Source organism: Dipodomys ordii, unplaced genomic scaffold (genome assembly GCF_000151885.1).
Source record: "Dipodomys ordii isolate 6190 unplaced genomic scaffold, Dord_2.0 Scaffold118, whole genome shotgun sequence".
Taxonomy (NCBI): Eukaryota; Metazoa; Chordata; class Mammalia; order Rodentia; family Heteromyidae; genus Dipodomys; species Dipodomys ordii.
The window spans coordinates 2,406,118-2,428,177 of NW_012267334.1; the positions used below are offsets into that span (position 1 = coordinate 2,406,118).

Sequence of the window (22,060 nt, forward strand, 5' to 3'; positions counted from 1 at the left end):
TTTGGTAATTTTCCACCAACATTAGTTGCCCAATTGCATATGTGAGAAAAACAAATAAATTAAAATGACACCAGGAGAATAGCTGCAAATATAAGAAGTAATTTTATTGCAATATATTGTAGCTAAAGTGGTCTGAGGAGGACAGGACATATTTTGGACTTCCGTACAAATTACAACAACTTGGAGGGGACCAACAGAAAAAAAAGTCAATGACGAGTGAGCGGACAAACTGCATGGGGTGAGGGGCTGAAACAGAATCACATGACCTAGACAGAGTCCACAGGCATCCCATGGCTACCTTCCAGAGTGGTCTTCTGTGCAGTGGCAAGCTCGGCGGTGGCGGACGTGTGTTGGCATCCTGGCCTAGGGACAATCTCCAAGCCAGACTTTTCTTTGGCAAGAATGGGACTTGTTTGCCAGGGTCTTTGGGCACCGGCATTGGTGGCATTCTGCCACTCCCGGGTGCTGTTCTGACTTCTCCCAGAACAACCACAGCTGGGGGGGGGGAGCACCAGAGGGCCACGGCTCACTTCCAAGGCCTGAGCCTCCCCCACGGTGGAGGCAGGGGGCACCGCAGAACAATGTTCACAGTAAAGGGCTGTCCTCCTTGCTGGCCAGGGGCGGCCTCCCCACAGAGAACGCAGCCCTCGCCCCCCTTGTCCAGGAGAGCGAGGGAAGGACTAACCCCCAGCGGGAACCAGGCCAGAGCCCCAGGAGCCCACGCCCAGGATACCTACATGTGAAGCCCACACTGCTTCCAGGGACCAGAGGTGCTGTGCCCGCCCCGGAGACGCCAAGCTCATTGCACATTTTTCGTCTGCCCGGCCCCGTGCAAGGCAGCTTGGGTGGGAGGGCACAGCAAGCTTTGATTCGGTCCTTGGGACAAACAGAAAACGTTAGCACCACAGCCATTCTGGCAACTGACACGACCCGCCGCCGTACACCGCGTCTGTCTGAGGAAGGAAGTCTTCATGTTGCGTGTGTGTTTTCCAATCAAGTAGGCACAGCGTAGTGCTGGTGACAGGCCTCCGGAGGGACTCACCACCAGTGAGTGTGTGGGACAAGCCTCGGGGAAGAAGGTAGCAGGCACTAATTTTAAGGTCTTTGACAACAATGGGATTATGGACCAATGACCAGGGTAATGGAGGAGGACGGGAGGAAGCGCGGTACCCCAGTGCTGCCTTCCAGGAGGCTGAAGAACACATAGCACCACAAGAGAAGAGGAGGGTAAAAAAAACATCAGCACCAATGGTCATAATGATCACCCATGGAAGGTGGTTTCCCTGCCTGGCCACTCTCTATCAGGCTGAACAAGAAGCTCAAAAAGGAAGCAGTCAGCAGCATTCAATTAAGCTGTGTTTTAATCTAAGTGCACCTAAGGCAAGCGGAGTACCAAATTCTTTTTCCTCCCCTTAAAAAAAAAAAAAAAAGAGTATCCAAAGCTGATGAAAAAGAGAGACTGGGAAGAGGGGCCCTGGCACCTTTCAGAGGCAGCCTGGCTTCTTGCTGACCCAGGCAAATTTCCAATTTATTGCACGTTCCTGACGGGCCTCGTGGGGAGACGTTCAGACCCCGCCTCGTCCCCACCCGTCCATCCTCCCAGTGGGCCTGCGGCGGGGTTTCCACGCGTGATGATCGAAAGTCAGGCACACTTAACATTTATAACAATACAATACAAATATTTACTTAAAACTCACACGCACATACACACACACACACACAAAACATAAGCACCTTTAATCCATCGGAAAGGCACACGCAGAATGACATTTGGCCTCGAAATGGATTGTGTTGAGGGTTGTTAGATCAGAGGCTCGGGCGACCTTTACCAGCCTGCCTCGGAACATCTCTTGAAGGTCAGGGGAAATGCACATCTTCAAGTTGGATTTTATAAAAGGGATATTCAAATACCGCAGCCCCACCCCTGCCCCCTGCAAAGGGTCCGTGCACACCGTCGGTCAGTGGTCAATGATGCTGGCTGGGGGAGGCAGAGAGGGTGTGGGGCCCGCTCCCTTCCTGATGGCATGGGGTGTAGACAGATTGATGGGTTGTGGGGCGTCACCAAGAGGCTGTGCTGTGGCTAGGTCATGTGATTCGGCTCGGGGGGGACGCGGCTCTTTCCCTCTGCTCTCTGGGCGTGGGGTCCAGCGCTGCGCGGTGCCTCTGGGCGCAGGATCAGGCTGTGGCTGCCTGGGATGGCCGTGCGCAGGACACTCATAAGCGGCGTGCTGAGGTCACGAGGTTGCTGGGGAGACCGGGGTGCGGCGGCTCCTAGCCCAGGAAGCAAGCCGGCCCCACTTCAAATCCAAATTTCTGTGACGCTTCGCCAAAGTCGTTGAACATGATGTCCACGATGGGCACTTGCTCCACCTTGGGGGTGTCGATCTCCAGTACCGTCTTCTGATAGCCTTTCTTGGTCTGGAGAGGGGGAGCAGGCAGAGGAGGTGAGAGCCGGGGCAGGGCCTGGCAGGGCAAACCCACCACCTGCCGAGTCCTGCCCAAGCTCCCAGACCCGGTACATGTCCCTCCATCCCAGGCTCCCGCTCACTCAGGAAGAGCACACAGGCAGCAGCTATGGCCATGGTGCTCTGCAAGTGTCGGAGAGGGGCACTGGCTGAGCAGAGAGTGCTTACACCTCACCCGCACCCCACAAACCCCTTCCTATTCTGGGATGGTAGAGACTGGGCACCGGAGAGGCAAGAGAATTCTCCCCGGACTGCACACTTGCAGGAGGCAGATGGCAGTTCTGTCGCTCCACCAAGACAGACCACAGAGCGTGCAGGGTCTGCACAGAATTAACACGAGGGGCCCCTGGCTCCCAAATGGAGAATTATAGTGTGCAATCAAGCAGAGTGTGGGAGCCTCGGAAGAGCGCCGTCACAGTGAGCGCCTGGACCCCGTGCTGGTAAACCCAGCCCCGAGCTCTTCGTGCGGGGCCAGAGCTGGGGGCCCTGGAGCCGGGCGAGCCCTGGTGAAAGAAGGCACAGAGGAGCTACAACGGCGTGGTGACCGGGGCCTGTCCATCCTGCGCTCACACCAGCACAGCCCAGGGGGTTGGAACAGGGGACGTTCTGAGGAAGAGCAAGGAGGACTTCCCAGAGAGGGGCCTGGCTCTCGTCTCCCACCACATCCCACAATGCAGGAAGGAAGGGACAAGATTGCTCTGGTTCCTACAGACACGTAGTCAACTCTGAAGTGTGCCAGACTGACCCCGCCATGCTGGACACTTCCCCCTGGACAAGCGGTCCGGAAGCCTGCAGGACTCCCATGGTCCTCAGGGCACTTGGGAGCCGCCTCTCCTGGACAGCGGCTGCAGCCTGGATCTGGCTAGCACCACACAGCAGGGGGACCCAGCAGGACCTTGAGGCCAGAGGTCCAACAGCAGACCCAGCTCTGCTCCTCCAGCACCTGGCTGCAAGCAGTGGCCCAGACCCGAGGGCCTTATCCCCTCTCCTTTGCGGTGCGCGGTGTGTGCCCTATTCTTGTGCTTGAACCCCAATGCCTAAGGTGATATTATGGGTGAGAGTCCTCCCAGTGCCCAGACACAGGGACCCCAGGGACACCCCTTGCCCTCTCCCTGCTCCTTGCTGACATGACAATTAGTCTGCAACCCAAGGAAGGCCCTCCCTGGGCCCCCCACATCTGGCCCTGACCTTCAACCTCCAGCTGCAGAACTGAGAGCAGTCAATGCTGGTTCTGAAGAGCTGCTCAGATGGCTGTGTGACCAGGTGCCGACAGAGGCGCACCTGCTCAGCTGGGCCACTCCTGGGTGTCTGACCAGGCCCAATGGTATGACAAATTCTTGTTCTGAGCTGCTAATCTGCTGCCAGTAATTAGCGTTCCTGCTAATTAAATCTCTAGAACTCTATCCTCAACCGGCAAATGGAAACGGTACTGACTTCATAGGTGTGGAGTGTGGATGGGAAGCCCAGGCCTCGTTCCTCCCACCGCCTTGCCCTGGTAGGACCTCTGGCCTTTTTGAGGCTGGGGTGGTAGCTTTAAAGCCGGTTGCAGCTACAGGGGAGGTGGCACCGTCCAGGGGGACCCTTAGCACAACACACCTTGTCCACCTCTGACCTAGTTGCTTTGGGCAGGATTCAGAAGCTGCTTTGGTTAAATGGGCATCTCTGGCGATATTCTGCCTGTCCTTGGAGAAAGTAATCCTGTCCTGGGGAACTTGAGCAGCTGGGAAACCTATAGCGCAGTGGTGACCAGAGCACTGACCACTGCCAAGTGTCCAAGGCCTGTGGCCAGCCTGGCCAGGCAGAACCTGAGTGGACCGCCTCAGCCCCTTGGCGCTGCCCAGAGAGATGGCCACAGCTCTCTATTTCCAAGGAAAAGGTCGTAGGGACCACAGACAGCCTGGTACCTGCTAGCAAGGGCTGGGCATGCATGCCCTTCCATTACCCTGGGAGGAAACAGCCTCTTGGTACTTCGGGTATAGCCAGCCCAAGGAGGAGGGGCTGAAGACCCCCTTGCCGTCTGGGCTCCTAAGCCTCAAGCTCACACCTCACCTGGCTGCACCCCGACAATCCAGCTGGCTGAGCTCTGAAAGGCTGTGCATCAGGCGCCCCCAGGGCAGTGCTAATCTTCCGTGGGGGGCGGGGAGGCGGAGGGGAGGCGGGCCGACAGGGCCAAGCAGAGCCGGCATCCATCTTTCTCCCACCCAAGGGATGGCAGTGTATTGAGCTGTCAGACAATTTTGCCTGAATTTATGGGGCCCTTTGCTCCAATTACCACAGTGCTTAGAGAGGGGTATATTTAAAGTAGGCCGCTGCTCTGTTACCCCGTTATTCAAGAGACATAAATAAGCATTACAGGTTAGCAATGGGCCCCCAGGGGCACACAAAACTGCACAAACAACAGGATTTATGCTGAGTGGCTCCTTGGCCCTCGTGCCCAGTGATCTGTGCCCCTCCACAGGCCGGGCTGACCTGCGGGCTCCACCAGTTGGCCTATGCCCCCGCAGGTCCCATTGGGATTCTGATTTCAGAGGCTGTTAATTCCACAATGGACTAAGCAGGCCTCCCAGGACCAGACAGGCCTCTCTGCTGTGGGCCTCCCCCGGGGGAGCTGTAAGTAAGCCTGAGGGCTGAGGCATTCCGATGGCGGCGGAGCCCTGGCTGGTCGGGCCTGCATTGTGGAGGGCTGCTCCCCCAGGCCACCCCTGCTCCCCACCTCTACAGCGCCTGCCTACCCCTCCCCTCCACCTGAATCACCTCAGCGGGCTGCCTGCAGAACCAATTTTTTCTGTCAGCAGGTGATTCTGTTTTGTGCCATCATCTACTTTTTCAAAGACAGGATCTTTCCAGAAGTGAAGAGGAGGGAGCTACACCTCCTTCCTCAGCCCGCGGCCAGCCGGGAAGCCTCTCAAACCCACCTCAGAGCTCTGAGCTCTAAGGCTAGCTCCGCCAGGACCAGACAGAGATGGGGATGGGGACAGGGACAGGGATGGCGCATGACACTCCTCCTGGGCTGCCAGAGCTCAGGATGACCTCCTGGGCTAGGACATGCTGCCCCAGCGCTTGACCATGTCCAGCTGCTACGACAAGCAGTGGGGGCGTGGAGGTCAGGCAACAGCAAGAGCCACAATGCACCACAGATGGCTCACCTGACCTGGGAATCTACAGGACAGGCTCTGCACGATGCTGGGGGCCAGGACATGCGGCCTGTCTGACCCACGAGCTGCTCCGTGGACACTGGCTCCCAGGGAGCACTGCAGGACAGGCCCTGCATGCTGGGCACGGCGCAAAGGGTAGGTGGGGTACAGCTGGCCTCAGCCTCAGCCATTATACGCTGGTGGGGTGGGAGGCTTTGGCAAGATTCTCCCAAGAACAAGTGGTGTCAGGAAGTGACCAGAGCACAGGGCACTGGGCTCCTGGTGAGCCCCGCCCCCTCCAGCCTGAAGAAGGCCAGGCCAGGGACAAGTCGGAATTGCCACAGGACTAGGCCCTGGAAACCACCTCGAAACACCTCTTGGGGCACCAGACCTCCATGGCCCCAGCGGCCCATTCTTAGCTGTAAAATCACAAACATGCCCACAGGAAGGGGTCAACCTGGGAACCCGGGGCCAGTCCCCACCTGGCCGTGTGCCTGGACACACCTCTCACGTTGGAATTTTGGAGATGAGCAGCACAGGCCTCGGCAGCCCAACAGCGGCCACGTTGGCTCCCAGGTGCTGCTGGGGTCTGCAGAGGGAGTCCCTGCACGGCCCTGTTCTTAAGAGAAGCCCCGCCTGCTTCTGGGTGGACCTAGAGGTGCTGTCTAAAGACTGGGGTCTTTGCATCCTAGCTGGGACTGCCTGAACTGGCTGCGCTCCGACACCGGCAGGGGGCCCGCAGCTCAGGGCCCAGCCCACAGGAGGTGCCCGCAGATCTGCGTGGCACCGAGTGGCCCGGGGAGGTGGGCGCGATGATGCCCGGCGAAGCGCATAGACACTCACAGCGCAGCCGTCCACCAGGGCACGGATGTAGGGGCTGTTGTCATGGGACATCTCCTCGTCGTTGGAGCCCAGGAAGCGGATGGCCTTGTCATAAGTGCCCGTGGCTGCATCCTGCCAGGCCACCGACTGGTAGCAGTTGTAGGTGACATTCTGCTGGGCGGAGGCGCTCAGCAGCCGCAGGAATGTCATCTGCACCACGCCCACGGGGTTGCCCTCGGCATCCACGTAGGAAAGCTGGAGATGGAGGGGAGATGGTCAGCAGGGAGGAACGCACAGCAATAATGACAGAACCACCCCACGACCTCTGTTTCCCCCCCAGGGAAATATCCAGACACATGTGCTTCTGCAGACCTGGAGGCCAGGGTATGAGCTCTTGGGGGAAGGGGGAGGCGGGAAAGGGGGATTCTTGGGAGCAACCTGAACCATGCCCCGTTCTCTTCAGGGGCTCAATCTGTCCATTGCCCCTTGCCTGGCTAGCCTGCTGCGCCAGGCTCAATACTCTGAGCCGTTTCCTCCTTCTGCAGGAGGCTGAGGTGGGGGTGTCAGGGGCAGCCTGTCCCCAGCCCTGTGCCCACACCCCCACTCTCTCTGCACTCTTCCCACCACATGGGGCCTGGCAGGCCGGCCAGCGTCTCCCTTGCTCTCTCCTGTGTCCACTGCCCACAGCAGTGCTGGTGAGCTCAATCAAGGCTTGCCACATGGCTGGGATGCAGCCTCTGGCTGCTGGCAGTACCATCAAGGCCCTTGGTCCTTCACGCGGCCCACTGGCCTCCTCCAGCCCCGCCACCCAGCGTGCCGTGCCAGCTTGAGAGTAATGCAGTCTGTGGAATCTGCCTGCATTGAATGTGTTCAAAGAACAGGGAACCATTCTTGCTCAGAAACGAGCGTCACATTCAGATGGGCCTTCTCTAAAGACAGGGGGGAGGGGGAGGCTCTGAATCCCCATCATTGAATCGGGAGCTGGGAACAGGTGACCCTGTGTCCCCTGATCAATGTCTGGGAGCTGGGCCACACAACGGATTTCCAGAGCCTGGATCCCCAGTCTGGATGACTGCCACTGCTCTGCACCCTGACAGTCCCGAGTACACCTCAGGCCCAGCCTCTGCTCTTCTCTCTTCCTCCCTCGGCCCAGAGTGCTGTTGGCTGGCAGGAGCTGCAGTGACCGGCATCTTTGGGTCTCAGGCTGTTGGGGAAGATGGGCTGTTCCTGCCTCCAGCCCTACAGCAGCGTGCATGCCCACTGTGCACAGACCTCACTTCCCTGGGTCCCGTGCAACAGGCTGACCCTGAGTCTCGGAGGCCTGGTGCCCATCTGCTTACTCGTTGGAGCCGAGGCCCTGTCACTGTGCCTGGCTGGCAAAGGAGGGTGCTCACAGGTTCACGTGAATGGACGGGGTGCTAAGGACGTACCAGCCCCTGGCCTGGGAGTTCGCGGGACCCCAGAGTTAGAGGGCACACAGGACATGGAGGTGAATGACTCGGGCCAGCTGAGGGAAGGTCAGCACTGAGCGTGGTGGGGTAACCCAGTGCCCCTTGGAGGCACAGGGGCATCTGGGAATGGTACTTGGCGTGGCTCCCATTCCCTTTCGGCCACTGCCCATGCCCAAGGGCAGCCTGGTGACAGAGCCCCACTCCCGAGGGCAGCCCAAGACTCCAGTGACAGGGCACCCACTGCAAGGCTCCACTGTCCACAAACTTGGGGACGGCCTTGTGCTACACCTCCCACATCCAAGGCTGGGCACCAGGTGCAGGGCGAGCCCAGGGGCCTGAGAGACAGATCTCAATTGGCACATGTCTTTTGCACACTGAAGGCTCTCTGAAGAACTCCGTGTCGCCAGAGGCCTGAAGCACCTTAGCCGGACAAAGCCTGGCTTCTCCCTGCTGGGGCGAGACTCCCCAGGCCTGGCTCCATGAAAGGCCCACTGGGGAGAAGGAAAGCACCTGCCAGGGTGGTTGCAGCTCTGGCCAGGGGCCACACAGACACTGTAGGACATAGGAAGGAGAGCCTACCCTGCGAGGAGGGTCTGGCCTGAGGAGGAGCAGGGGGCCATGATGACTTCATAACCAGCCTTCGGTAAGTACCGTTAGAGCAGAAGGAGGGGAGGATCGGGACCCTCCCACCCCCTCCCACCCCCTCCAGGGTAGGAGAACACCCAGGAACCTGACACACGCCAGGTTCTCAAGACCCAGCAGCAGCAAAGCCCATGACCGGACCTGTGGAGGAAAGTAGTACCAACCAGAACGCAGACCACCGGGTGCTCCTGAGGAAATGCGACTGACTTGAGAAGGAATGTGTGCCAGGGCAGCAGCGGGCAGCGCTGGACACAGAAGGACCCAAGGCTCCAGCACCCTGTACTGACTCCAGGGAAGCTCCAGCACCCTGTACTGACTCGCTCTGGGGAAGCTCCAGCACCCTGAACTGGCTCCGGGGAGCCCCTGTCCTGAGGGGGGACGGGGACTGGAGCACAGCAGTGAGCCTGTGTCCCAGAAAGCCCAGACAGAAAAGACTTCCAGCCACTGCTCATCCACCCCGAGCTCCAGAGAACTAGAAACACGGCAGTGGACGAGCTGAAGAAGACAGGCTGGGTGTTGGTTTTTGTCTTTCGTGGGTTTGGTGGGGTTTGGTGTTGTGCTGTCTCTGATCAACTCTGCACCTTCCATCCTGTGAACTGTCTAAGCAGACAGAGGGGCCCACTTTCCGTGAGACCCACGTTCTCTGACCCTTTCCTCAGAGCGAGGTGGGTGGGATGGGGTGGGGGCCTCCTAGAAGACTGAAGCCACCACGGAGGGGAGGAGGTGGGGCCAAGCCTGGGTGGTAACTACCAAGATGGCAGCCATAACTGGCGGCCTCCTGCCGGGCGGTCGCTGTCCCCAACCCCCGGCCATCCCACCCTGCCCAGTGGCTTTCCCTGCCCAAGAGCTGTTGATCGGGTCCTTCTGTGTGCCGGCGGCTCTCCTCTGAAGAGAGCAGGATGAGGCAGAGGAAGGGAAACAGTGAGGGAAGGGACAAGGAGACAGAAGAGGGAGGCTGCAGAGCCGTGGGCACAGACAGCACAGGCCTGCAGCGTGGCTGGACAGGGCGGGAGGGTGCGAGACACTGATGAGGACTCCAGGTTAAGGGACGAGTCTCCCAGAGGCAGCCAAGGCTCCGATTCCGCAAGGGGGTGGGGGAAGTGTGGTCTCTGACCTACCCAGAGAGGCGGGGCTGGTGCTGGGCTGGGGGCCAAGGGCCAGGCTGATGTCATGGAAGCCACAGGCTGGCTTCTTGGTGGACACGGAACCCTTAGGGACAGGGCTGCCCACTAGATCTAAAGAGGTGATCATGAGGAGCCGAGAGCTCAGCCCTGGTGTGGAGGCTCAGCCCTTCATCTTGACAGGAACACCCACAGCTCCCAGAAAGGAGCCCAAAGGGGCGCCCCGTGGGGTCGAGGGGATCCTCCCCACATGGATGCCAGCCCCGCCTCACACAGAGAGGACCAGACCCGCTCCGGGCACCTGCCCTGGCGGGAAGGGCGTCCTCTGTGGGAGCTTCAGGGACGCCGCTGCTGTTTTCTGGAGGGGCTGCGGGGACACACTCCCCGGGAACACCGGAAGAACCCCGTGGGTACAACTATGAGCTGTATGGCGGCTCCCGGGCTGCCCCAGGGAGCTTCCTCCCATTCAAGTGCTCTGGGATCCACCTTCAGCCCTGCACACTGGACCATCTGACCTCACAGCCTGGATGGCTGGGCCCTGCCCTCACCAGTGCACTGGGGCCCTGAACATCTAGACAGCCGTCCTGCCACTGCTGGCCTGGAAGGAACGCTGGCCAGGAGGCAGGAGGGGATGGGAAGGCTGGAGGCCATGCTGACCAGAGCCTTGCTGACACGAGACATGGAGCGCCGTGGCAGAGGGGGTGGAGGAGCAGAAGTGGCCCTGGAGGGTGATTAGTCCCATGCAGAGCCAGCCGAGCGCCAGGCCGAGCTGCGGGCAGGCCGCACGGGCAGCCACTTACCAGGGCCCCTCGTTTGTACTGACTGTACCAGGTGGAAGGCTGCTCTTTGGGCCAGCGGGCCATTTTACTCTGCAAGATAGGAGACGGCGGGATTGAAGTGACAGCCGCCAGGGCCCGGAGGCCACCTTACCAGTTTCCCGCGCTTGAATTCACTGAACCAGGAACCCGGGTTCTCTTTGGGCCAAGAAGTGATCCGGGCCTACACGTGGGGCCGGGGTGGGGAGGGAGAGAAACAGAACGAAGGCGGTTACTTCTGCCTCTGCAGGACCTGGAACTGTCCTTCCCCAGCATCTCAGCCCTGCCCCCACCCCCCACCCCCATGAGAGCCTTCCCATGAGCTCAAGGCCTGCTGGGAACAAAGGGCCAGCCGGTCACAGGGGGTCAGGACAACTTCAGGCTGTCTAGGTATCAAGCAGGGGCCAACGTGGCCACAGGCAAGGCAGCAGATATGTGGGTACCAGGCCTGCAGTGCCCCCGGGTGCCAGAGACCAACAAGCAAAGTCCGCCAGGAGGGGAGAGGGACTATAGTATCACTGCTGGATGGGGATGCATGGTGTGACCCCCGCCTCCACCCGCCCCATCCTCACCCCTGTGGACTCCAGCTCAGGCTTCACAGCCCTTGGCTAGCATGACATATGCACAGTCCGCGCGCGTGTGTGTGTGTGTGTGTGTGTACATGCGCATGTGCACGTGGCCTCTGGGCTTACATGGAGGGTGGTGTTTATATATAGTGTAAGTGTACAGTGGCAAAGGCACTGGGACAGGCACCCAGGGCAGGCCAAGCTGTGGGGTCAGGGGTGCTGGGGAATGAAAGGGTGACTGAGCACCCTGCTACTATGCACGGTGCGAGGGCTTTTCCAGAAATGAACCACCGCAAGTGTGGAAGGAGAGAGCCCCAGGGAAAGCCTGGCCCCAGCCTGGACTGACAGGGTTGCTGGAGACAGCTGCCTGCGACCCAGGAGAGGGGCTCCTGAGGAGACAGAGGTCTGAATCCCTATCCACTGCTAGGCCCTTCTGTGACTCCCAGCTGGACTGGTGTCACGAGAGCCAGAAAAGGGGACCACGAGAGGATGGGGTGCCTGGCCACCTACCCAGAGCCCTTCACTCCTCACTCTGTTGGAAGGCCAAGTCCAGCCCCACGGGGTGGATTCCTGGTGGGTGAGGCCTGGGGAGGGGCTGGCATGGGCTGTGCCCTGGGCTCCTCCTCACACCTGCTCCTCCAGGTCCACGGAGGCCTGGGCTCTCAGGGAGGTGTCTGCACACCGGGGAGCATGTGCCCCTGCCCCAGCCTGTGGAGGCCGGGCTGGTCTACACACGGGGAGAGCAAGGAGAGCTGCAGGGAGGATGGACAGGGAGGCTCGAGTTGAAGGAAGATCGCTGACAACTGGGTTCCAATCTGGACCTCTGGCCAGAGGGAACTGAGAAGCACAGAACAGCTCCTGTGCTCCAGGTCTGTCTCTCTGTCTCTCTCTGGCTGTCTCCTCCCCTCCCCCACCTCAGGGATACTGGATTTTGAGCCCAGGGCAGGGTGCTTGCCAGGAAGGCACTCTACCACTCAAGCCACACCCACAATCCTTTTTGCTTTTAATTTTTCTAACAGGGCCTCTCATTGTTGCCCAGGCAAGTCTCGATCTCAGTCCTCCTTTTTATTTGTGTCTGTCTGTCCTGGGGCTTGAACTCTGGGCCTGGGCACTCTTCCTGACCCACTTTTGTTGTTTTGTTTTTATTTGCCAGTCCAGGGACTTGAATTCAGGGCCTGGGCACTGTCCCTGAGCTTCTTTTGCTCAAGGCTAGCACCCTACCAATTGAACCACAGCGCCACTTCTGGTTTTTCTGTGTACGTGGTACTGAGGAAATCGAACCCAGGGCTTCATGCATGCTAGGCGAGCACTCTTCCCAGCCCGTGACCCTTGTTTTGCTCAAGGCTAGCACTTCTTCCGCTGGAGCCACAGCGCCACTTCCAGCTTTTTCTGAATGGTTTATTGGAAATAAGAGTCTCACGGCCTTTCATGCCAGGCTGGCTTTGAACTGCGATCCTCAGATCCCAGCCTCCTGAGTAGCTAGGATTACAGGCACCCGCCAGTTCTCCTTTTTACGTTTCACACCTAGCTGAGTGGACGGGCATGTACCACCATACCCAGCTTTACTGACTGAGATGGGAGGAGGTCTCACTATGTTTTGCTCAGGTTGGCCTGGCCTTGAGCCATGATCCTCCAGATCGCTGAGTACTGGAACTACGGAAATAAGCCATTGTGCCCAGTCTCCATAGCTGGGAGCGCAGATGGCGGAACATGAAACACCAGGTTGGGGCGGGAGGGGGACAGACCCTGCGGAGAACACACTGACCCCTCCCTGCAGGCCCCTGCTGCCGCGGGCGGGGCTGACCCACCGGGCGCTGGTGCTTACAGCATTTACAGTGTGATTTAGGAAGGAAGGGCACGGTGGCTCTGGGGAGATCCTAATGGCTCTCCCCGCAGCACAAACCTGTTTGTTCTCCACACTGAGGCAATTGGGAAGCTGTGGTCTGGAGCACAGCTGTACCTGCTCTTGATCCTGAGGCACATCAGCCTCCAGAAAACAGTCGGTGACAGCCACGGGCCACCCCAGGGGACTTGTGCCACCAGACTCAGATGTGCCCGGAGGGGTAGCTGTCAGCTTGGTGACAGGCAAAGTCTTGTTCTCTCTGCTTGTCCTCTAAGTGACCTCTGCCCTGACATCCACAGCCACTAGCCACGTCCCCCCTGCCCCCTCTCCCCTGCCCCCCCCCACCAGATCCTGACCACAGAGCCAGGGTCCTGACAGCCACAGTGGAGACTGCGTGAATCCAGTCCCAGCTCTCCATCCTCAACCTCTTCCCTTATCAGACTTTCAAACGATGTCTGACGCCCAGGAGGCCTGGGGAAAATCCCACGAAATAAGCTAGCTTCAGACAGCAGCTTCTAGAAGGTACCTCAGGTCCCTTGATCACAACTGCCCCACAGGCCTTCGGGACTTGGCTGATCTCCGTCAGGAGGTCCACCGAGGCCACAGTGCCCTGTCAGGCTGCAGGGGAAGCACTGGGGGCCGCCACCCTTCACCTGCCCTGGCCAGACCCTGAAAGAGCTCTTCTCACCATGTAAAGGCTACTGTGGAAGGAATGTTCCATTCTGAGGCAGATCAGCCTCAGCTTTTCAGCTTTCAATCCGTCCGCATGTGAGACAGGTACTCACCCCCTCCGACTTCTTGTCAGGGAAGACACACGTGGCCCCTCCGGCGGTGAAGTTGCAGTAGACTTTGAAGGAGTCCCTGGAGCACCCTTGGTTGGGATCGACCCAGTATTCACCTGGATTTCAGAGAAAGCGAGGCGAACACATGAGCCGGGCTCCCCAGATGGCTGCGGGAGCCACCACGGCATTGCAGGCTGGCAGTTAAATGCACCAGCAGGGCCATAAAAGCCCCCACATGGCTCTCCTGCAGTCTTTCTGGCTACATTTTGCTTTTCCCACCGAGCCCATAAGAGGTACAGCCGGACTCATCCACATCAGCATGGGGGCAGCGTCTGATGACCAGGGGGAAGCGTTCCTGGCCAACTCGATGGGTGAAGAGACCCCCCTGGGGCCAGAGCCTGCTGGACCCACTGCCGTCGCTCAGTGCTGCCGGAGGAATGCACACACTGCCCTAGGTGGACGGGCTAACAGCATCTTCATGCTGACCTGTGCTTGATGTGGCCACAATGAGTGTCTTGATGTTATTCCAGACACCTAGCCCTCATTTCACGGCCTGGTGTGTGCTGGGCAAAGGCATTTTCTGCACTGATGATTTGCTTGTCCTCCTGGGTAGGAGGGGGTGGTGGGCCGTTCCCAGTTTTCAGGTCAGAAACAACAAGGTTCAGAGTAAGCCAGGTACCCACCAGAAAATCTCTAAGACAAGATGGAGTCCAGGACTGCCCAGCCTCTAGGTCCTGGCCTCTCTGCCCAGCTTCCCTGGCACATCACCTTCCTCCAGTTAACAAGGGAACTGCCCCTTCTTCCTCCCAGACAGGAAGCCATGCCCCACCCCCCACCCCAGCCCCATCCCTCACCGTCCGGGAAGTCGGGGTGGCAGAGCTGCAGGTCTTTGCAGGTGCGGGCGGGGTTCTGCTGGGTGCCCAGCGGCCGCTTCATCTGCTCAATCTCCAGCTTCAGAGAGTTGAGTGAGCCGAAGATCTCCTCCATGCCGTCCGCGTAGTCCATGTAGTTCTCCCCAGCCCCATCATCCAGCAGCTGGCTGGCGTCGATGTTCCGCCGAGTCCTGGAGGCCTGCATGGGCAGCGGCTGGATGACTTCACCCGGTGGGCCCTGGGGGTGGGAGAGGGCAGAAGTGGGCAGGAGAAGATGGGTCAGGGCTCCCTCGGGCCCGAGGGGCCAGCAGGAAGGACACGGGTCCCTCTCGGCCCTCTTTGTCTTCCCTCTTCTCTGTCTCTGGGGCATTCTGGGCCCATCCAGTCTGCCAGGTTCTTGCCCGCCTCCTCCTGAGCGCCTCCCTCCTCTGAGCTGCAGGCCTGGCCCCTCCGGCCTCTTCTCCTCAGCCAACTCCAGCAGCTTCAGGGCTTATGCTGGGCCCCTTGCTCTCTGCTGAGATGGGCTGAAGGCGAAGCCTCGAGGAGAGTGCTCAGGGCTCCCCTCGTGGCTCTGCAGTCCGCAGAGCTGCCTAAGCACCATCCATGCAGAGACCCATTCACTTCCGGGGACTCCACCTGGGCAGGTGCAGTCCAGAGCCCAGAGGCCACAGGCCACAGGCCGGCCTCACTACGTGTGTCAGGGCCTTTCTGGTGTTCCCTGAACCCAGGTACATGTGCACACACATGCATTTGCACACCTGCACACAAACACAAATGCACACTTATACACACAGGCAATCACCATGGGTATACACCCCATACATACACAAGCACAACCCCTATGTGCATATACACATACATGCACATATCACCCCTGCCATACAATGCATGGGTGCACAACCCATACAAGTAAGCAAACACACAACTCAACACACATGTATGCATCCCATGCATGCATACATGCACCAATGCACATGTGCTCATATGCACATACCCAAGCACATGCACACCTAATATGAACACGCCTACAATGCATGCTCACACACATATACAAAGCACACATAAACCAGCACATGTGCACACATACAAATGCATACTTTCACAAACATGCCCAGGCACACATATAACTCAGCACACGTATGCACATGTACTGATCTGTGCATATATCCACACACCCACACATCTATATACCACACATGTGCACATAGACAGAAGTACATTCTCTCCCTCTCTTCTGGTCAATGAGGCTTCCCAGAAGTGAGCCAGGGAGGCTGCTGTGGATGGGGCTGTGTGACCCATTTCCCCTCTGTGTCCAGAGACAAGGCCCTGGGCCCGTCTCCTGGGTGCCATGATGACTCAGAAAGTGAGCCCCATGGACATTCCCTCCACTCCCATCCCACCCTCGGCTCCCCAGGCTACTCACGGGAGGACCAGGGAGCCCGGGGTGGCCTGTTTCTCCCTTCGGGCCGGTCGGACCCTGGGGAAAGAGAAGAAAACCAGAGTGTGGTCATGGAGACATTTATAAGATCCAGAGTGGGCTGGGCAAGGCTGGCGGGGCCTCAACTGTTCAGAGGCCCAGAAGCAGGACCAGGGGTGGGGACAGCACCCTCCAAGGCAGGGAGTGAGCCTTGGACATGCGAGCCCAGCTCGGAGAAACCCATTTCACATAGGACACTGATGAAAAGACATTTATGGGGAAAGAAACAACCATCAACTGCAACCCCTGGTTATCCGGGAAGTGCAAGTCAAAGCGACCATGAGATTCTATCTCACCCATTAGAATGGCTGTCATCCAAAACATGGTCACAGCTATAATCACAGCCACTCAGGAGGCTGAGATCTGAGGATCGAGGTATAAACGAGCTGGGCAAGAAAGCCTGGGTGACTTTTATCTCCAATGAACCACCTAAAAGCCAGGAATGGAGGTATGGCTCAAGTGGTGGAGCACCAGCCTTGAAAGAAAAAGCTAAGGGACAGTGCCCAGGTTCTGTGTTCAAGAGAAAAAAAAGATTAAAAAAAAAAGAATGCTGGGAAAAGAACTACTCAAACATGGTTGGAAGGAACATAAATCTGCCCAGCCTAGCCAATAATGAACCGGTATGGAAGTTTTTCAAAACATAGAACCAGCACCACCATCTCTGATTGTCAGGGGACGAAGTCAATGTGCCAGAGCAACACCTGCTGGCCCTGCCTGTCAGGCGAGTTCACCACCGTGGGACACAGAACCAAGTAGGTCCACAGCTGGAGGAGGGAGGGAGAATATCGTTTATCCACACGAGGGTGCGTGTGCACATAGGGGAGTATTACTCAGCCATGAAAAGGAATGAAAGCCTGTAGTTTGCAAGGGGAGTTAGGTGGGACTGGAGGACATGAGGAAACCCAAGGAGGAGGATCTCAGCCCAGGACAGCCCAGGCACAATGTGAGACCCTAACTCAAAAATAATCATGGCACAAAGGGACTGGAGGCATGGCTCAAGAGGTAGAGTACCTGCCCAGAAAGCACAAGGCCCTGACCTCAAGCCCCACTGCCTCAAAACACTTGTCTTAAATGTTTAAAAAGATGGCATTGCTAACTGCCCTGGCTTGATTATTACACATGTTGTAGACAGGGATCCATTTATTTCTGTATACCACATAAAGAGGTGCAATCAAAAACTAATAAAAAACAAACAGCCCTGGTAAGTAGGGCTGGGAAGGTGGCTCAGTGGTAGAGTGCTTGCCTTGCATGCATGAGGCCCTGGGTTTAATTCCTCAGCCCCACATAAGCAGAAAAAGTTGGAAATGATGCTGTGGCTCAAGTGGTAGAGTGGCTAGCCTTGAACTGAAGAGCTGAGGGACAGCGCCCAGGCCCAGAGTTCAGCCCCCATGACCAACAAAGTAAGTGGAGTAATATACTGTTTTTTAAACCTAAAGATGACACTAAAGAACAACAATAACACACAGCATAATGTAACACAGGGAAAAAAGGAAGGAGAAAGACAGGAGGAGTATGGGTGGCAGGGTGGGGGGTGTTCGCCCTGTCCACCTCCTCAGGAGCCCCTAGGCAACATGGGCCCATCGAGGCTGGTCACTTACCGAAGAGCCTTTAGCACCTTTTGGACCTGGTGGGCCCTGTAGAAACCAACGGCCAGAACGTCAGTGGGCAGAGGGACCATCAGGCCCCATCCTGCCCAGCCCACACTGCCCACCGCATGCCCTCCCTCCCCAGGAGTCCCCTCTGTGCCCACTGCTAACCCAACAGGAGACAGAGGGCAGCCCCTGCCAGGTCAGCCTGCCACCCTCCCCAGTTGGGAAACAACTGGGCAGGCACTAAGCAGAGCAAGTGTATACTGGACTTCCTGACACACACACCCCAAGCCTTGGCAGACAGTGCCCAGGGGAAAGGCCATCTTGGCCACTTGAGGCCCAGCCTACATAGATCTAGTGGTTGGGGACGGCAGAGATGCAAGGCTGTGGGGGTGTCTCTGGGGTGCCAGCTTTCCTGGGAACAGGAGGGTGGCTGGCAGGACGGTCCCCCGGCTTGGTGCTGGGAAAACAGTCCCCGGGCTGGGTGCTGGGTGGACAGTCCCCAACTCTGTGCCAGGGCCGGCTGGCCCTCTGCACTGATTGGCAGTGCTGCAGGGCCAGCCATGACTTGCCTCACTCTCCCCAAAGCTACAGATGAGCCTCCACTCCCAGGCAGGGCTCAGAGACAGAGGCTTTCTTCTTCCTGCTTCCCCAACTGAAACCAGGGCCCAGGGCCCCCACTTCCTGCTCCTCCCCCTTAGAACTCCAACATGGGGTATACGGACCAATCTACCCCAGGATCCCATTCCAGCCATCTCTATCACTCCCTGTAAATCTCAGCCCACATCACCCCCCCTTCCACCCTCCCCAGAGCCCCCCAGGGGAGCCCTCCCTCCCAGATACCCACCGGCAAACCAGGGGGCCCTGGGGGGCCAAGTGGGCCAGAAGGACCAGTGATACCCTGGAAAAGAGAAGGTTTTATGTCAGCCTTCAGACAAGGAGGCCCAGAGCAGGTGACTCTACCCCCTGGCCACACCGCCCAGTCCCCTCATCCTGTCCTGGACTCCCTGGAGCTCATCCACAGCTCGTGTCCAGCCACTGACTCTACTGGGCAAAGCACACGTGGCAGGGAGCGCCTTCCTTTGCTGTGCCTGGCTGGCCTGAACACTGACACCGAACACTGAACACTGACGCCCCTACCTCACTGCCCTGTCCACACTGCAAGGAGCCACGTGCTTCTAGAACATAGAGATGGTCTCCGGTCCCTGGGTATCCTCATGGTTGGTCTTTCTTCTAGAGTGACCCGGGGCAGGGCCCGGGGAGAGTAGGGGGCGCTCTGTTTCCTCCAGCCTCCGAAGGTGCTGGGCACATGCTCAGAGCTGAAGACTTCCGGCCAGCCCCACCTTACAGGCCTTTCCCGCAAACCTGAAGCCCAGCTTGGACTTTGCCATGTTGGCCACAAGGTGCCAAGACTTCCCACTGAGTTTGGAGCTGCATGCAGTCCAACAGCTGGGCGTGGCCCTGTCAAATGGTGCTTGGGAAGTGGAGAGTCCCGCTAGAATGAAGACCCAGGTCCTTCCGCAGGGGAGGGCCCAACCTCGAGCAACACCTCCCTCCCTCTCCACATGCTCGTCCTTCTCAGGCCTTGGACCCTTCCTCTCCCTGCTTTCCTGCAACCACCTCAGTGGTGGCAGCTGCCGGCGGGGGCTAGGGTTTGCTTCCCCGTGGCTCCCCGAGGTTGCATGCTAACTAGCTGCAGTGGGACGTTGGGGGTCAGATGTTCACGCCTGAGGCAAGGTGGGGGCAGAGGCAGATAGCACTCTGCTCTTGATGCCACACAATCTCCAGTGATCTCCTGGACGGTACAACTAAATCAACATGGACAGGCAGGAAGGGCTGATTCCCGAGTCCCTCTAGCTCCAAGGGTCACCACGGCTACCTGCTAGGTACGGTTCTGCCAGCTAGCCAGACAACCAGGTGGGGGCCCGAGCCTCCAGCTTTCCCATCGACAAAGCAGGGGCCTAGCTCCCTGTAGACGGGAACATCTCCTGGGCTCAGCCATGAGCGCCTCTACACTCACCTGCTCTCCCTTGGGCCCAGATGAACCTTGGGGGCCGGGGAGACCGCGGTCGCCCTTTTCACCCTGCTCGCCTGGAGGTCCGATGAGTCCAATCAAGCCTGGATGACCCTGTGGGAAGGAAAGCGTGGGGGCCGCTGTACTCGCAGTGACAAGTCAAGGCCATCGCCACAGGTCGGGTGACCCCGATGCACAGCTAGGCTCTGGAGCCCAGCAGGAACTACTGTCAGCATCGCCAGTACTAGAGACAGCTTGAAAGACAGGCCAGGTGATAAGACAGTCACGCTGGCTTCTTGCAGGTGAGGACCAAGCCTGGAGAGTCACAGGTAATTCCAGACCCAGACACTGAGCCACAAGGGACCTCCTGAGCAGTGGTCTGTGTGTGTGTGTGTGTGTGTGTGTGTATGTGTGTGTCTGTGTGTGTGTTTGTGTGCCTGTGTGTCTGTGTCTGTCTGTCTGTCTGTCTTTCTACTTGATACACCCACCAATGTTTAGGAAGGAAGGTGCAGAGTGCTAAAGACATTCATTTGTATGTCTTCTGAAAGAAAAATCCTGCCTGCTTCCGTAACACCAGCTGTGTGGGAAGTGGAGACAGTTTGAGGCCAGCTCAAGCAAGAATGTTTGTGAGATCCCAGCTCAACAAACAAGCCGGGGGGTGACGGCTTGTATACATCGCCAGCAATCTCAGCTATGTGGGAGGGATAGGTGAGAGGATCTTGTGTGGTCAGAGGCCAGACTAGGCAAAATCACAAGGCCCTATCTGAAAAACAAACTAAAGCCAAAAGGGTGAGAGGTATGGTTTAGGTAGAAGAGCACCTGCCCGGCAGGTGCGAGGCTCTGAGTTCAAACTCCAGCACTGCCTGCTCACCCCAAATTAAAAGAATAAAAGAAACACGAATGCCATCTATTTTGTCTGTTTTGTATGAGCCCATAGAAAGGTCTGGAAGGACTCCTCCAGCTTCTATTCCATTGGAGCTTGGGAGCCTGCTGGCGAGAGCTATCAGAAGGGTGAAGAGACGGTCCTCTTTGCCTTCTCTAGGCTTGTGGCTATGTTTTATAGTTGTGAATAAATCGATGCAGGTAAAATGAAGTCACCACCAATTAGTGAAAACTGCCTGGCCGCAGTGCTGCCCCGAACCCTAGGGCGGACGAGGCTCCCACTCCCAGATGCCGGGCTGGCCTTGGCCACGAACTGTGCCGGGCTGGAAGGTTATCTGTTCCGTGGGGGCCCCGCGGGCCCCAAAGCAAGGCCACAGCCCAGCTTCACGGCAGTATTTTCCCTTTGTCTTCCACCTCTCGGGTCCTGTCACAGCCCGGGGCACACTCTGCTGGCTTGTCCCTCCCAATTCACTGTGTTAGATCAGCTCTACCACAAGGTCCCCTACAATCCCCACAAAGTTCCTGCTTACCTTTTCACCTTTGGGACCAGAATCTCCTTTGAGGCCGGGGAGTCCTGGGGGACCCTGTGCAGGAGGCAGAGGGGTCAGAATCCTTGTCTTGGGGTCTCTGGGACAGCACCTCTCACCCTTGGTGCTCCCTCATCTCGGGACAGCACCCCTCACCCTTGGTGCTCCCTTGTCTTGGGACAGTACCCCTCACCCTTGGTGCTCCCTTGTCTCGGGACAGCACCCCTCACCCTTGGTGCTCCCTTGTCTCGGGACAGTACCTCTCACCCTTGGTGCTCCCTTGTCTCGGGACAGTACCCCTCACCCTTGGTGCTCCCTCATCTCAGGACAGCACCCCTCACCCTTGGTGCTCCCTTGTCTCAGGACAGCACCCCTCATCTTTGGTACTGAGGGGACATTACTCACCATGGGGCCAGGCGGACCATCTGGACCTGGGGATCCTGGGAGACCTTGTTCACCCTGAAACACAGAGACCCCAGGTATGAACCCGTGCCTCACACCAGCAGCCCCCTGCCCCTCCCAGTGTGCCCGGCACACTTACCACAGGGCCAGGGATCCCTCGCAGGCCGTCAGGCCCGGGCTTCCCAGGAGCCCCCTGGGGGCCGATGGGACCTGTCTTCCCAGGAGGGCCTTCCAAGCCCGCTTCTCCCTGCGGAGAGGGGGTGGGTCAGGATGCTCGCAGGCCCTGGGGAGCTGGCCCAGGCTCCTGCTCAGAACGCTGGATGCCGCCTCACATCCCCAGCTTCCTCCAGAGCTGCCCTGGGCACGGCCCATCCGCCTAACTGTGCAGCCCTCTGGCTCCTGGCCCTGCCCACCAGGCCAACCCATCCAGCAGGCCTGAGCTGCAGAGTGCCCACTGCTTGCTCACACCCTAACAAGGGGTCTCCAGACAGAGGCAAACGGTGCCACCCCAGGCCACCTCAGAATGGCCCTGGGTCTCTGCCAGTCTCACAGGGCAGGCGATGGCTGCCACCCACAGCCCCAGAGCCCCAGCACAGTTCTACCTTCCTCCACCAGAAGCCCAAGGCAGTGCAGGCTTCACACCACCTTCTCAGCTT

General features: G+C 58.4%; 1 protein-coding gene across 1 annotated transcript in view; it reads right to left on the reverse strand.

Moving 5' to 3' along the window:
- Positions 1–1,716: 1,716 nt before the first annotated feature.
- Positions 1,717–22,060, reverse strand: part of Col5a1 (collagen, type V, alpha 1) — a 119,461-nt gene continuing 99,117 nt past the window's right edge. The window contains exons 57-68 of the mRNA XM_013029375.1: positions 21,544–21,651; positions 21,408–21,461; positions 21,006–21,059; positions 19,600–19,707; positions 18,427–18,480; positions 17,589–17,624; positions 15,937–15,990; positions 14,496–14,751; positions 13,645–13,757; positions 10,436–10,504; positions 6,443–6,676; positions 1,717–2,418 (exon numbers count right to left, since the gene is read on the reverse strand). Of these exons, the coding sequence (XP_012884829.1) occupies positions 2,272–2,418; positions 6,443–6,676; positions 10,436–10,504; positions 13,645–13,757; positions 14,496–14,751; positions 15,937–15,990; positions 17,589–17,624; positions 18,427–18,480; positions 19,600–19,707; positions 21,006–21,059; positions 21,408–21,461; positions 21,544–21,651 (1,287 nt within the window). The 3' untranslated portion in view covers positions 1,717–2,271. The remainder of the gene's footprint in view (positions 2,419–6,442; positions 6,677–10,435; positions 10,505–13,644; positions 13,758–14,495; positions 14,752–15,936; positions 15,991–17,588; positions 17,625–18,426; positions 18,481–19,599; positions 19,708–21,005; positions 21,060–21,407; positions 21,462–21,543; positions 21,652–22,060) is intronic.